The 12735-nt window shown below is 36.6% G+C and overlaps 1 protein-coding gene across 1 annotated transcript in view; it reads left to right on the forward strand.

The window, feature by feature from the left end:
* Positions 1–423: 423 nt before the first annotated feature.
* PIEZO2 (piezo-type mechanosensitive ion channel component 2) overlaps positions 424–12735 on the forward strand; it is a gene marked incomplete at its 5' end in the record, with an annotated part of 254536 nt that continues 242224 nt past the window's right edge. The window contains one exon of the mRNA XM_010584880.1: positions 424–552. Within this exon, the coding sequence (XP_010583182.1) occupies positions 424–552 (129 nt within the window). The remainder of the gene's footprint in view (positions 553–12735) is intronic.

Below are 12735 nucleotides of genomic sequence, written 5' to 3' on the forward strand. Positions count from 1 at the left end.
CTGAATATACTTTATAATTTTTCTTCATTATTTACCAATAATTCTTAGTTGTAATATAACGAACTTGTATGTAGCTTCTTAAAGAGAGCCCATAAATGTTGATTTAGCCTTCCTTATATATTTTTGTGGGGAATGGTTTAATGAGTTTATGGATGAGGAGAGTAAAAAGTTCAGGTAACAACTAACTTGTCCATCATTCTGGACAAAGTCTTTGTAGCTTGGATGCATCTTTTGCTAAACTTAAAATATATATTACTGTGAAAATACTTCAGAAGTGTATTTAATTTTATTATTTATTTTAAGCATAAACTTGAATACTTGTGTAGAAATGGTTTAAGTGAGTGAAAAGTTGGTAAGGTAAACAGTAAACTCAAATGCGAAATGCGTTGTGCTATTGAATTTGATTATCCCAGGCTGATTAAGCAATATGTTCCTTTTTCTTTTCTCTCATTGCAGCCTGTGCTTTCCGTTACAATGGGCTCTCTTTTGTCTACCTCATCTACCTCCTGCTCATTCCTCTGTTTTCAGAACCCACAAAAACAACAATGCAAGGTAAGATGTTCATTGCTTCATTCTTCAGAACATGTGGTGGATACAATACATACAAAAGCCTTTGTGTAGTAGAAGCTGAAGTCCTGAGCATTTTCCCCTCATTAAGTGAGCTAACTTATGATACATACTGTAAATTCCCTGACACTGTAGGTTCACTACAGGCTGGCTTTGTTGCTGAAGGACTTCCATCCATGATGCTATTCTTGCCCCAAGTTTGCAGCAGGGCTAACTGATAATGATACTGGGGGATCCTTTTTATGGCATTATTTCACCTGGAATACTGACATGGTCTGTGTGAAAAATGAGCTTTCAGAACATCTCCCCCCCAGGCCATGCTATCACAGACTGTGCCCAAGGTCTGGGTTTGTAGTGACTTGAGAATTAAATTTGGTCTCAGATTTTTCACCCAGTAAGTACCAGTATTTTAGGCACTTATTTAAACATCACTCTCATCCTGACTTTAAACAACTGCCTTAGTAAAAATAACTAAAAAGGCTAACTGGTAGAGATGGCAAATAAATATCTACATCAGGCATTCAAGCATTTGTGTACCACATACCAATCAAACTTTTACAATTTAAAATATGAAAACAATTGTGCAGACCTATGAAGACAGAATCCATTTCAGCAGTATTACATTCTTGCTGTATGTTGTCTGTGTAGAGGAATGGATTCTTGAAAGTCAACAGAAATGGCTGTATAACAATATCAAAACTTAAGGGTTTGTGATCTGTTGGTGGAATTTGCAATGAGGATGCAATCACAGATCATTATCTAGTGGTGTGCTTTGTCACCTAGTAGCACGTTGCACGAGATTGCCGATGACTGCATTTCAAAGCACCTGCTGCTTGAATCATTGTTGTTCCTGCTTACCTGATTCTCCTTCAGACCAGTATAAAAAATAATATCACACAGTGCTAAAGTCAAACGGACTCATCTCTCATCTTTTCTGCTGGAAATAATGTGAAGAGTATTCTTTCAAAAGTAAGCTGGTTCCATGATGCCACTAGCAAAAAGGAGGCCTTTAAAGAGGTCCTGAAGTAATACTGATTTATCTGATACTGACTTTGGCATAATTTTTCTACTCACAAATCCATTCTTGTGGCTGATGGAAATTCGGACTATTTTAATCAACATAGTTCCCTAAAGAAAAGAATTGGAAAATCTACTAAGTATAGTGACATCTGAGTTTACAGGGCCTCTATGAAGTTCTTATCCAAAGATTTTGGCACTTTACGTGGCTTCCTCGGCAACCTTAATCTTGACTTTGTTCTGCCAGGGTAGTTCCTTAGCGGTTTGGATTTACCCCTCACTTTCGCATATTTTTGTGATTCCTTAGAAGAGCTTGTAGATATTCCAGGTTCTTCTTCAATCCCATGTCTGTCTTCTAAACACTGTTCAACAGAAACTGATGTTCTTTCTTACCTGAAGAACTCACTGTGATTTGGCTGAGCAACAGGTTGACACAAAACATGTAGTTTTCAGTGCGTTAGCTGAAGAATGACATATTTTCAAATGGTTTATAGACAGGTCTCCTTCTAAACATCTGTTTCTGTGTCCTGCCTATAGTTATGGCTATTGGTCTATTTCCCCTGAGAAAAGAAATGTATAATACTTTTATTGAATTCTCTGAGAAGGGTTCTTGGAGAGTCTTAGGTTCTCGTTTAGAGCGACCCCTCAAGCTGTCATCCTTTTTACTCTTTACGGAGAAGACGAAGAGAGGAAGCAGGAGTTTCAGAATTGTCTGATAAACTATTTATTATTTCATGGCACATAGTGACAGTACCAATCAGTTTTTACAAGTGGAAGTACAACTTCTGTTGTACCAGTTTTTACTAGTGTTTTCCATTAATAATTAGTTTGAGGGGAGCAGGAGACAAAACTAAAGAAAACGCTCTTTTTTCATCTGTTTGTGCATATCATTTCTGTTGATGCAGATTTTTAGCCAGTCTGTGTATAGGGGAAGCTGTATAAGGAAGAGAACTTCTTCCTCCAGGTTCTAGCAGGGAGAAGCAAGGCAGACTTTGACTTGTGTTGTGGAAAGCGTATCCTGACCTACCCTAATTACGATGGCTCACTGTTTCACTTTTATTTTAGCTAGGGTAGATGCTGATCCTTTTTTAAAATCTTTGAAGGACTTACCAAAATTATATCCTGCCACAGTGCATTTCACAGTCTAGGTTCATTTAAAAGATAATCTGCATTGAATTAATCCCTTTTGCATTCTTTTTTGGTTTTACTTTATAATTATTTTGTGTGATTATATTAGTTTCAATTGACAGAGATACCCATGGTGCTACACAGTCTTGACACCTAAGCTAAAGGAAAAGAAGTGCCCTTGTGACTGACTACCCAGTCACAAGGCTAGTATTATTGCTAAATGTTACTCATAAATGGGATATGAGTTATAAATAGATCAAAGTCATATTTCCAAAAATTGCTTAGAGTGGAATAGATTTGAATTTTACCAAATTTGGAGTCTTTGTGAATTGCAATTGAAGTAAGTATCTTGACAGAGCTATGAAACAGGGCAAGGAATCAGGTGAGAATTAGGGTGCTTTTTGATTTGGTCTGTTAACTATAGAGTTCAACACTCTCACCCCTTGGTGAAGAAGCCATCTTCATGAAGTATTACAGTACAGAATTGGAAAAGGTCTGATTAGCATTGGTATTTCATGCCTTAATTCCTACATTTATATCCTGTCTCTCCACACTCTTCTACTTCCCCACACCATTTTTCACCCAGTTTCTACCACTCGATGTAAGAACACGTTGTCTTTTGGCAGGGACCCATACCAATTGGGTGGGCTTAGTTTATGTTGACTTGTGAAAGTATCCAGTGGAGCCAGCAAAACCAGGGCTGAAAAATAAATAAAGTAAGCATAAAAAGTAGGAAATCCCACTCTAGGTAAGGCTGTCAGTCATTTTTACAGGGGAAGATTACCAGGACAGTGTGAGAATGGAACATCAGTAAATGCCCAGATGTGAGTTAAAGTTTCCCTTAAAAGTGCTGAAGGTGGCAGTTGAGAGAGAAGCACTCATTGGGGAATTTGGGTGCAGCTTCCCAAATAATATGCAATTACTGTGTTGGTTTTGTGTGTTTTACTTTTGCTGCCCCTTCTGTGCCAGGAGAAGTGATTGACAGAATAAACAGAGACATTTTCTAGATGCCAAGAGCGACAGTGGAGAGACATCCTAATTCTCTCCTTTTAGAGTCTAAAAAAGTCTATTTCATTAGAACTAATTCCCGTGTGATTTGATAGATGCTAAATCATCTAGTTTGCATCACTGATGGCAGCAGTCTTTCTTAGAGGAAAATGCTTTCTTAGGACTTTGGATAGTTTCCCTATATTGTGTGTTGTACTACGTTAACACTTCTGAATTTCATGTTAGGGTTTGTTAATGAGAATTAATTTCTTACATAAATTCAGTATTTCTGAGTGTAACCATTTTGATCCTCTATCCCTGTCACCTTTTTAAATGGTGTACCTGTGTGTGTAAGTGTATCTTTCTTGAAAGCATTGAGGGAATTTTTTTTCATGTCCAGAAGATAGAAAACAAAGGAGAAATCTCTAACTATTTTAGCTAAAAACAGCCAAATCACCAGTAAATCAAAGAGTGAAAGTTAAATAAAACAATATTAAAAAAAACCCCACCAACCAGCAAAATGCACTAAGTGGCTATATATTTTAGTTTTCTTTTCTTTTTTTCCTTTCATTTCTGTCACTTAAATAGTATTTTTGAGTCTTCTCTTTCTGTTTTGTTCAAATAGTTTTTTCCTGAAGCCTTTGCTTCTGTTGATTAAGTCTTTTCATTCTTTTGAGCTTTCTGCTGTCCTTCCACTAAGCTTTTCCTTCCTCATCTCCTTCTGGCTTACTCAGCTCCCCAGTCACAATCTCTGACCAACATTCCTGTGTCTTGTACTTTCACCTATTTTCCCAGTTTATCACCTTGCAGTTTTTGAACTGCAAAGTTCAAATCGCCTTTCCAATTATTGAACTTATGCAACTTCACTCCACCAAGTTTAGGGTTTTTCCAGGCTATAGAATTAGAAATTAGTCTGGAATGGATGATGTCAGTCTAGATTAACTTTAATTTTGACAGAAATGTAAAAGGTTAGAAACACTGGGGAAAAAAAAATTATACGCGCTGAAATATGGTGTTCAGATGGTGTTTAAAGCTTAATGAGTAAAGTTCCCCCCCGCTTAAATATTTAATCTTCATTAAAAATGTAATTACTAAGATAAAGTAATATTAATCCTTAATCATGGATATAAGGCACAGTCTCCTGTCTCCACATATGTTCAGTATATTCGTTTTAAGATAATACCTGCCAGGTGAAAATACCAACCTCTTCCAAGTTACAGGAGACATCTCCTTCAGTTACAGCTGAAACATTATTTAAGATTTAGCTGAATGTATTGTTTGCAGACATACTGCTTAAATCTCCATTAAGCTGGCTGAATAAGGGAAAATATATTCATGAGCATTTATGTGCAGCTGAAAATGTATTTGGTTAACGCTCTTGTTCAGCTCTGTTATTTATAATCCTTGAAATCAGTGATTACAAAGCTGATTAAACAGCAAAATGTGTTACTCTGCATGAAACAACTATGAAAAAAAGTTTCATTGTAAATAGCATCTCTTGTCTACAGGAGTAATTGAAAACTTGGCCAATTTTTCAAGAGTTGCTGGTGGGAACTGCTTTTGTGGCAGATACCTCTTTGCACATGTTGTAAAGCCATGTGATTTCAGCAGTGAATTTCTATATGAATTATCTGTAAGATCAGCAACTGACTAGTTACCTAGTTCTCTGGAGATGACAAATAGGGAATAAACTGTGCAATAGCCTAGTTTCTAACCTCTTTGATTATGAGATAATTATATTAGTGATCTTTTTTTCTTTGTGTCTAAAGTCTACTGAATTATGTCCTTGTCCTTAACAAAGTCTTGTACATGCTGTTGTGTCAGAAATAACAAAGCGTGACTATATGCATTCACCGTCTTGGGTCAGTAGCTCATTTTGCACTACTAAATAACTGGTTTATGTGGCTTTATTTTCTGTTACAGAGGTGAGTTTGCATTTAGGTAGTTAACTTTCCTTTATTTCATTTCATAATTTCTGATTAATAAGACACTGTAGCCTGTCACCATATAAATAAATAAAAAAGGGGGGGGGAGGGGAATCATTTAATTTCACAGATGGACTGCATTTTGCTGACTCTGCTTATATTAATGGCAAAAAGAATGGGGTTGCTTCTGAATTAAGATACTGCTCAGCATGACAAAACTTCTCTCTCTTCTGTATTGGAAAAACTTAGTTTAGCATAGCAGTCAGATCAGTAAAAATGATGTGTTAAAAATATGTAGATTGATAAATTGATGAACAATACCCAAATCATTATAATTGTTAATTGAACATTATTCTGAGTATTTCTGAAACCATGGTAAAGAAATGAAATAGTGGAGTTTGTTTTGCAGGTATGAAAGGGCTTGGGATTTGGAATAATCTGCACAGAATTGCCAGATGCAGAAGGATTGCGGTGACAAGTTTGGATGACCAAATATAGCTGAAGAGGTTTTGGGGAGTATTGATCCAAATGAATGAATATGGCAAAATTTTTTATACAAACGTTATTTTGATTTCCCTATGTGAACAATGCCCCTATGGGTATGCATCAGTTCTGTAATGCATCTGTATTATTAGTAGTGTTTTTATGCTCAGCTGCACTAGTTTTTTGGAGTTTCACACAGACTAACTTTAGACATCTGACTTCAGACATCTAACTTAAATGTTCAAGTCATGATCTGGGTCATGTATTTGGTGAATAGGAACAGGCTCCTCACGATGGCGCTCTGGGTTGGCCATTTGAGCCTCCAGGGAGTCCAAAAATCTTAAATTAGATGCTTAATTTTATACCTGATCTACATTGCATGGTATTAAGACTTAGGAAAAAAATAAGGAGCTTAAGTGAAAATATTCACTATTGTCAAGTGATACTCATGAAAGAGAAAACAGATTGTTAACCTCTTAATTGTAAATTCTTGCACTGAAATCTTCACGGCTGAGTGGTTTGTAGTTAAAAAAAAAAAAGTACTTTTTATATTAGTGGATGTTCTACTCTGAAACAGCTTCAGATTTTAGCTTTTCAAGATTTTCTGAACACTGCTTGCAAATGAGCTGCTGCCCAAAGTATATATACAGTGATCACTTGAAAACTTTAAAAAAACCCAGACAAAACCAAACCACTGATTTTGAACTATATGTTTAAAAAAAGGTTTAACAAAATTCCTCTCCCTCATTAGTCCTGTTAAAACCATGTCCTACTGATGGCAAGTGTCATACTTAAAACTGTAATACAGGACCACAAAGAATGAAACCTTTAAAGAATGTAACTTAATGTATTCACTAATAGATACATTGGAGTAGTCTTTAATGTCTGCTACTATGGAATGGTGATGTTTCCAACCTTACATGGCTTTCTCTGCATCAAAAATTTGAAAAAGTTCCTTAAACTTTTTGGTTTTTTCCTTTTAAGCTAGTTCTAATAATTTTCACAGCAGCATTATTAACAGGATTTCATGGAAAAGACAAATATTGTAGCTAATTTTGGTGCTTTCAAGCATCCTGGTTTTCTTAAATTATATGCATTAAAAAATGAGTTTGTAGGTTGGAAATACAGACTCTGATTTTGAAAAGACTTGCTTGCATGGTTTGTTGCCTGCTTTGAGCAGAAATTCAATCAAATGTGCTTCTTAAGTCTTACAAGTCTGTTACTGCTTCAGTGTAAGGAGACGTTTTTAGTTCAAGCAGTTGGAGTTCATGACTGTTTTTAGTTCGAGCTCGTAACAATTATATCATCTACTATTAGGATATTGTTTTGGTGGCATTGTAGTTGGACTGCTCCAGATAGGGGATAACAGCCCACCTAGTTTCACCATTTGAAAGTGCAGCCAAAATAGAGGTACCCATTTTGTGCATCTGAGGTGTATGGTTGAAATCCCATTCACGCCTGCAAGGGGTAAAAGCTATACCTGTTTACTGGATTTTTCACTAGTATTTGACAAGTTGTGCGCTGCTCTTTGTTCTTCAGAACAGTTTTCTGTTGTGTCTGCCAGAATGCACATTTACAGGCCATAGACCTAGTCATGTTCTAATCTCGTTATGAATTAAAATGTATTAATTGGCTACACTGGGAGGGATATGTTTTAAAACATGTTTAAAAAACAAACCGTATTTCAGTGAAAAATCTTGATGGTTTTGGGTGGTGCAACTTGAATTTTGACCTTTTTCTCTTTAGATTTACTGTATGTTTATATGCTTTTGAGAAGGGTTTCATCCACATTTTGCATGTGTAACCACAAAGATGATTTGTTCCATTTTTTGAAAATGATTTATTACCTGTTATCCTTAAGTGCTCAATAGAAAGTACTCTGGGCAATAATAGAGATGCTGATTAAAGGAGGTGGGAGAACTCTTTTAAGATGTCTTTGGAACTACTGAGTTTCTTTGTACAAGCCCAAAGCATTAGTATGAAGATTTATTTATAACTCAGAAAATGCTTTTCAGCAATTAAAAATGGGATTTTGACTGGATTGGGCATGTGTTTTCCTATGGAGGCATGCCAGGCTGCTACATAAACACCCTTTGGCTCCAAATACTGCATCTCAGCTAGGTTTCTTCACTTGCAACATTGTAAGTATTCTCCTGGGAGTAAAGAATGGAGCGTGTTACTTGTAATCAGTGGTCCAAATCCTGAAGTACTCATTCATGGAAGTTTTAGCAATGGATGAGTGAAAAGGAAGCGATACCTTTACATTAACCAACCTCAGAAGTCCTCTTGCATCTTATGAGCCAGAAAAAAATTCTGTTAATGATACGGAGTGCTTTCTCACTATTTATTATCAAAACATTTTCTTAAGAAATAAATTAAAAATCTCTCCAACTAAGTGAACATGTACTCACAAGAAGCATTGCGCTGACAGCGCTGGGTACAGAAATCTTGTATCTGTCTTAGGTTGTTGCATATGATAAATAATACCTGTGCCTTTCTCACTGCCTTGTAATACTGTTCCCAAACGGCATATTCCACTCTGAGAAGGTAGACTCCAGTTCCTGGGCTGTTTTATTTTTTTGGCTTCCACAGAAGAAATTGTAAGCAGGGACTCCCATTAAGTGATTGATGTGTCACCCATTTTCATTATCCTTTATTATATGAGTGCTGGCAATGTTTTTGGACCTGGGTATGGCAGAAACTCAGCAGCATGCTGATTGAAGCCTTGCAAACAAAGCAAAGCCAGCAGAGTTGGGGCAATGAATGTAGAAGCCAGGAGGGGAAGATAAATAGAAATTTATTTTAACTTGCAATTAAATAATTGATATGGGCTTGTTTATTGGGTTATCAATGACCGTGGGTCTTTGGAAAGATTCAAATGAAAAGAGGGATAGTGTTCTCAGGGCAAGAGTTCTTCAGAGGGCTTTGAAATAAGGTGCTTGCAATTAGACTGGTGTGATTTTTTGGGGGGTGGGGTGGGTGGTGGATGGTGATGGAAATACTAAATTAAATGGAAAAAAAGCCATATTAAAGGGGGTTGACACTATCACAAGTTTAAATTCAGTAAACTTTTTTCATTGTAAAACTGAGCACACTTATAGCTGCATTAGTTTTTGTATTATTTATTTTAAAGCAATATTTGTCCTTAGATATTGAATACCTTTTGTTTTAGGGGAAGAAAAAAATCAGTTTAGGTTGGAAGTGATTTATTTATTTATTTTAGTGTTTGAAGTTGATCCCAAGCTTAACCCGTGTCCTGGGGATAGTCAGCTTCAGACTGAATATGTGATTGTTTAATTAATATTGTTTAATTTAACTCTAACAGTGAATAAAGACCTAGAGCCAAAACAAAGCTGCCTTTTCACCCCAAGGTATAGGTAAATGCAAATTTATTTCATGGAGAAGTAATTCAGAGACACAGATAACACCTTTCAAAAATTTTTGTTCTTGGCAGTAACTTTGAAAACATTCTTTTTTTTTTTTTCCCCCAATGCATTAAGCTACATGAAATGCCTAAATAATACCAATTTTACTTTCTACAGCTTGTGAAGGTTACTTTTCTAGCCTGTCTTTTGTGTTCTTCTATGTTAAAATCATTGAAAATTAGTCCATTTTCTTCCTTTCCAGGAAGTATGTGCAAAATAAAACTTGTTCTATTTGGAAGGTGAAAGTGCAGAAATGGGAATCTAATCTAGAAACAACATGGTAGATTATGAGAGTTTGCTATAAGCTAGCAGTCCTCCCAGCTAACACCACTAAAGCGTAAGGAGAAATTTCTGCCATGAAAGAGCGAGACAAGGGCAGAAAGTGTGCTTTAGACCCAGCTGTGAAGTTGAACACTGACAAGAGTGCTGTCCTGAGCATGCACACTTTCTCAAATTCGGGATCTGATCTAGGCTTACTGTGGTTGCAAAAGGATTTTAAACTCGGAATGACCTTGTGGCATGTTTTTGAATTGAATTAAATAATGAAATTATGAAAATGAATTTTACAAAATCATATAAAAATAGCAGCATCTTAGGCTGTAGAATATGATTGAGTATATGTCATGTAGTCCTGCAATCCTAATAGTGATCAGTCAGCCTACACATTTTGATAGAAAGAGGATGGTGCTGAGTATGCCAGGAAAAGCCAAACTTTAAGAATTTGTTCTCTCCTCTTTGTCCTGCAGCATGAATTTCTCTTGAGCTAAATTCCTCTTTTTTTTTTTTTTTTTTTTTTTTAGCGTGTTGCATATGTAAATGATTGAAAAGTCTCACAGTTATTTCTGTAGGTTTTAAGGAGCAGGGATGTATATGGGGGTTTTTTTGTTCATTGGCGTAATTTTGTGTGCATTATTTGTGTACATCTCAGCTAGGATCCATGTGTTTGAAATACAGATCTGAATGCTGAGGAATCTTGGTGGCAAAAGCTTGTAATGGAAGTTGACTGTTGCTTGTAAACGTTACAGCTTGTTTTTGGGGGCAATATATTGGAAGCAGCCTCAGCTTTTAGACATGGACAAAGGAGGCAGTTTCCTTGAGCACCCTTCTCCTGTCCGCTGTAGCTGTGATGGCGGCGTGGGAGGGCCAGGCTGGCTGCTAGGAGCATGGTGGTGTGAGATGCAACACTTACGTCCCTTCTGCTGCTCAGTCTGCACAGCACAGCAGCAAGCACGAGCTTTCATCCAAGCCATGCCCCTTCTCCTGCCCTGTCCTTCCCCGTAGCAGGAATGGACCAGCCCTTGAGGTAGCAAAGTTTCATTGTGCTGATTCTGCTGAGATGTCTTGATGGAGCTCTGTCAAAAGCTCTATGTCTCTGATAGAGACATAAAAGGGAATTGAAGATGGTTATAGTGGTATAGTTTCTTAGCTCTGTTAATCAGTAAATAGGCTGTAGAGAAATAGGAGGGCTATTATTGAATCTACATCCACAGTGGAATCATTTAGAAGTCAAAATTACATTGCAGGAAGAAGGTAAGAGGTTGATAAGGTCTGGCTGCATTCAGATAATACTAGAGGAGAAAATCAACATGGAATTGTTATGGTATACTATAAATTAGAGTATGAATGATCCTAATATCCATACAGCCAGATCTTTCTGTAATGCAAACAACTTCTCAAAGAATTATTGACTTGTGAAGAACCAGTGTTATTTTGAAATGGGGTTTGGAGGGACTGAGGATGTCAGAGAGAGTTGGTCATCACTATTCTTACAATTCAAAGTTAACAAAAATCAGTCTTTAAGGTTTTCTTAACCTGAAGTACAAAATAAGTTTAGGGAAACTAGATAGTGACTGAAGAGCTCAGGCATTTGAATGTGGTGACATTTTGTAGTTAAAAATGCCCCAGCCTTAAGCACTAGTGGCTTTTAGGGGTGAACTCCAGACCTGACTTGCTGACCAACCACTCCCACAAACAACATTAAGAATAAACAGAGAGTTTGCAAGGAATGAGTAAAAGGGAAATAATTTATATAGAAATCATCTTAGAGGTCAAGAAGTGTCCGGATGAAATAGAATTTGCCAGAAGTCAAGCTGAGTTAAACTCTGCAAAGGAAACTGAAACAAGGAATAAAAATGCATTTAGCCGCATGAATATAAAATAATAAAAAGCGTGGCTGGTAATAGGGATGAGGTAGGAAGGAAATGTTGTCTGGGTATGCCCAAAACTTTAAACAGGACTGTGCTTCAGTTTTGAATAAGGGCAGTACTGTTAAACACAGAGACAAAGGCAAAAGTGCCTGCTGGGAAGAGGGTTGGAAAAAGAAAAACTGTATATGAGCTAGAAGTAAGACCCAAGGAGTGTAAATGCTTAAGTTTTAAAGGCTGAATAATCTCACTCCTGAAAGCAAGTATGATACCCTAGATGGAAGAATGAAAATATTAGCTCAAAAGCTGAAAAAAAGAGGGAAATGATCTTGCATATGAACTCCTATGAACTCATTTTTCAAATATTGGAATGCATTTGGGAAAGAAGAATAAATAAATATCTTGAGGCAACTGGAAAAAAAGAGATGAAATGAAAATGGCTTTTCTAAAACTGGGTTGTGCCAAACAACCTAGATAATGTTTTGATAAGGTGAATTCAGACTAAGTCCCAAGAAGGACTGTGTGGCGACTCAAGCAAAGAAAGATGCTAATGTACAAGAGTGAGAAGGAAACAGTACATCTCATATATCTTAAAATAACTTTTTTACAATGTCAGAAGACTTTGGAGCATTACTGTGGTCATCAGTACTGTTTTCAAGAGTCAGAAGAACTCTAAGTTCATTTATGCTGGAGGAGAGGTTGTTTTAGAGAATTAGGTTTGGGAAATAAAAGAGTAGGAAGAATATAAAACACATTTTGGTCCTCCTTATTCTTATTTCTAATACCACTATGTTAAACAACCATGTTTTATTATGCTGTCATAAAAGAAGAGGAGAAAAAGCCAGTAAACTGTTAGGTAGGCATTTTTATTATTATGAGTGACCTGTAGGTGAGAGGAATTCCAATAAAAGCACTGTGCAATTTTTTAAAGGCAGTGCAGCTGTTGCCATTTGCTCCACTGTTGTTGCTGTTGCCTTGTTTGAAGGCAGTCGCACTACAGTAAGGCATGTCCTGAATCCACCACAGTAGATGATGTCTGAAGAAGCATTAAGAAGTGAG

This window comes from Haliaeetus leucocephalus, unplaced genomic scaffold (genome assembly GCF_000737465.1).
Source record: "Haliaeetus leucocephalus isolate CR32 unplaced genomic scaffold, Haliaeetus_leucocephalus-4.0 Scaffold1007, whole genome shotgun sequence".
NCBI lineage: Eukaryota > Metazoa > Chordata > Aves > Accipitriformes > Accipitridae > Haliaeetus > Haliaeetus leucocephalus.